We start from the raw sequence: 3,864 nt of genomic DNA on the forward strand, positions 1-3,864 counted from the left end.
TCCCAGGGGCGTTTCTGGCCCCCAAAGGCGTTTCTGGTCCCCACCTCTCGTTTTGCAACTCAGCATGGCTTCCTAAAAACGCTGCAGGATTTCTCAAACATGCATGAATGAGTCAGAGCAAGGCTTTGGACATGTTTTTATGAGAGTATAACATTATAACATGATATAAAACTCAAAAAAGTTGATTTCACACGATATTGCCCCTTTAAGGTGAACAAAAATAAGAATGTGTTGAACTTTAAAAAAGGTTACAGAAAAATTGATATATTAAAATAAAAAATCACAAGTGAAATACAGTAGAAATTGTCGCTACTGTAAATAAATTTAGTTACAGCAAACGATCCCGTCAATGCTCTAATCTGAATCAAAAAATGAAAAAAGACAAAAAGTAATGTAACTAAGATCATTGCAGCTGAGCTAAACCCTCCTGTCGCCCCCAGACCAAAATGAATCAAGGGTAACAGAAGAGTCAAGCAGTGGTAAACTGCCGCCTGTTTCCCATAGCAAAGATCCCCAATAATCCTCAAAAAGCCATGTTTTCTGTCGTGCATAGGGTTTTTCTAAACTTCGGTGATGTTTTTTCATAAACATGCATACTCATTCCCTGCGTCTAGCCAAGGAACTACAGTATCTATTCATGTATAATATGTAAAATTTAATCCATAAAATCATCCATAAAGTTGGAGGGTAGTAGTATACTCGGATAAATATTTTTACTTATGTATTTTAAATGAAATATCGGCAAAATTATTGAGTCCGGAAATGAGACCGCGTCGTAAAAAGCAGTTGAAACGAGCTCACCTCTGACTCCTCCGTGCTTCAGAGCAAGATAATAACAGATCCAGGCAGGAGACATGATGTGAAAGAAAGGGGGAAAACTAGTCCTGCAGCTCAGTAATGATAACAAACTAATGACATTAGTGTGTGACTGAGCCGCTCCTCGAATAACAACAAACACATGTTCGTCTGTAATGGCTGCCATCTACCGGTGTTCTGAAAAAGTTTGTATCCCTGAAAAAAAAGTTTCCCCACCAGAGGGGGCGCTCGCGAGTAGGAAGTAATCTGCTTTTGCCCCACAAGATGGTCCAAATCTCATATGAAGTCTCTGACTTTTGTGTTGGCGCCTCCTGGTGGACTATGTGTAAAATGCCAGAATTCATATGATGCTGCTACAGCTGATATACATTTAAAATATATATCAGCTGTAGCAGCATAAATTACGAAGTACTCAATAAAAAATAAAGTGCAACATGCAAAACCTGCAATTAGAGAATCACAGACAGATGAAACAACTTCCAACTTTGACATTTGAAGTTGCACAAAGAACGTTAGGTGCTACTTTTCCTTTGCTAGCTGTCTTTAGCTAACTTCATGTTATTAACATGTGTACTCTGGACTACGTTGATGATACTTCTTAGCTTTAACATGTATGTTATGTTTTGTCATGCTATATAAATCCGGTCCTTCAAGTGCGTCCACGAATAATGTTCAGCGTTTTAGTTCATGATTGCTGGTGGATGGTCCGTTTCAGGAAGCAGGTTCTGTACTTGAACTCAGGGAAGAGAGTTTCTCTCTGTTCCCATCATATTGCTGAACTGGGTCCAGTTTAATCTGAGGATGGATTGTGTATTTGAACTACATTGAGAAAATATATTGATAATAAATAGATTGTTTACTGCAGTCATTGTACTAAGTCTACAGTTTTTTTTTTCAGTTATAACTCATCAAGTGGTGGCGTGGGGGTCACATGTTGCCCATTTCCAAAACAAACAAAACAAAATCCAGTTATTTTGCTATCCTTCAGAATTTCCTGTTAGAATTAAAAATGTACAATAGTAAGGACCCTGCACATAACACTCAGTGGAGTAGTTAACCCACAGTGTAGCACATTATTTTGTGTCTTGGATAGTGATTCTGCCAAGCTTGATTCACACAACATCTTTATCAATACTGAGATGTGAAACTGGCAACAAAGACTGTAGATTGAACCCCCTACTTGAACTGACAAATATTTATTTTACCACCAAAAAAAGAACACATGGTTCATTATTTACATTTAACATATAATTGCAACATTGGTTTTAAAAAAGACTCGAGGATACTTGAAATTCCTAGTTTCAGACTTGGGACTTGACTTGACTTGACTGTCTTTGCTTGAGACTTGACTCGAGACTTGGGGGATAAAGACTTGAGACTTACTTGAGACTTGCAAAACACTGACTTGGTCCCACCTCTGTATATTTGTTGTCAAAATACCTTTTAGTACATATGTTGTTAAAATAAAATGAACAGTCCAATGATCATTTTACTGAAATGTATAAAGACTGCAAAGGCTGAAAAATCTTGAAGTCTGTATGAAATTGGAGGTAGTTTGAGGATTAAATTTTTTATGCTTTTTAAGCTCAAAAAGCTGGGTCGTATTATACATGAGATCGTATTATACACGAATAAATATGGTAACTACAGATTACATCATTTCATGATTGTTCAAAAGGATATGATGTTATAAACACTTCCTCTTCTACATAAAAAATGAAAAAAAAAACAGACTGGCTCATCACTGAATGCCATCCTTATTTGGCTGAGACTTCTTGTTCCCATGATTTGTGGTCTTCTTCTCTCTGGCTGCTCCAAACAGCTGTAGAAGGAAGGAACTGGTAACAGTCCTCACAAACACTGGTTGGCCTCCACAGGGAAACACAGGCTCCATCAGGGTCTGGTTCGGTCCAGTTCCGTGGCCCACAGGACCAGGTTGATGTGAGGCTGACTTCTGGTGTATTTTCTGAAATAAAGATGACACCTACAGGCTCTACTGAAGCTACATCACTGTCCTACTGAAGGAAATATGAGACACTTAACAAATCCACAAAAAGGACATGATTGTGGCATGCAGGACTTTGGGTAATTTCCTTTTTTTCTGATCAGAGTTGTATTTGCATGGTTCCTCTTCACATCTCGGCAGGAGCATCTTCCCACCTTCCTGTTTAACGGCTACGAGGACCTGGAGACGTTCCAGCTGCTGGAGGAGGAGGACCTGGATGAGCTGAACATCACAGATGGTCAGCACAGAGCGGTGCTGCTCACAGCTGTGGAGCTGCTGCAAGAGTATGATGGTGGGTCGACACAACGCACTCTGAACACACAAATACATCGAAACACACACACACACATACACTCCTGATCAAAATCTTAAGACCAGTCAAAAAAGTGCAAGAATTTGCATTTTGCCCTATTGGATCTTAAGAAGGTTCTAAGTAGAGCTTCACAATGTTAAAAGAAGAAATCAGWGCAAGAGACAAGAACTTTTGAGCAGGAATTTTCTGAAAACTGCATTTACACTCAAACATGATTTTTTCAGCTGATCAAAAGTTTAAGACCATAGCTCAAAAAAAACCTGAAAATCCCCCAAAACAGAAAACAAAGTGTCAAAAAAAGGACTCAGTAATGAGTAGCTCTATCATTCTTGTTGATGACTTCAAACAATGGTTTAGGCATGCTTGATGCCAGTGTTTCCAGGAGGCTAGTGGGAACGTTGCTCCAAYTGTTGAAGATGGCTTCACGAAGGCCATCCACTGACTGGAACTGATGTCCATTTTTGTAAACTTCCCTTGCCATCCATCCCCAAATGTTCTCAGTTGGGTTTAGATCCGGGGAACATGCAGGATGGTCCAAAAGATTGATGTTATTCTCTTGGAAGAACTCCTTTGTCAGGCGGGCATTGTGAACTGCAGCATTGTCCTGTTGAAAAACCCAATCATTACCACACAGACGAGGGCCCTCAGTCATGAGGGATGCCCGCTGCAACATCTCCACATAGCCAGCTGCTGTTTCTCAGGTGGGATCTCCTTGTCATGCCAGTAATGT

General features: G+C 39.7%; 1 protein-coding gene across 1 annotated transcript in view; it reads left to right on the top strand.

Annotated features, from left to right (window-relative positions):
- Positions 1-3,864, top strand: part of LOC106532349 (SAM and SH3 domain-containing protein 1) — a gene marked incomplete at its 5' end in the record, with an annotated part of 37,531 nt that overhangs the window by 21,980 nt on the left and 11,687 nt on the right. Inside the window, 1 exon segment of the mRNA XM_014028386.1 lies at positions 2,963-3,113. Within this exon segment, the coding sequence (XP_013883840.1) occupies positions 2,963-3,113 (151 nt within the window).

Source organism: Austrofundulus limnaeus, unplaced genomic scaffold (genome assembly GCF_001266775.1).
Source record: "Austrofundulus limnaeus strain Quisiro unplaced genomic scaffold, Austrofundulus_limnaeus-1.0 Scaffold755, whole genome shotgun sequence".
In the NCBI taxonomy this organism is placed as follows: domain Eukaryota; kingdom Metazoa; phylum Chordata; class Actinopteri; order Cyprinodontiformes; family Rivulidae; genus Austrofundulus; species Austrofundulus limnaeus.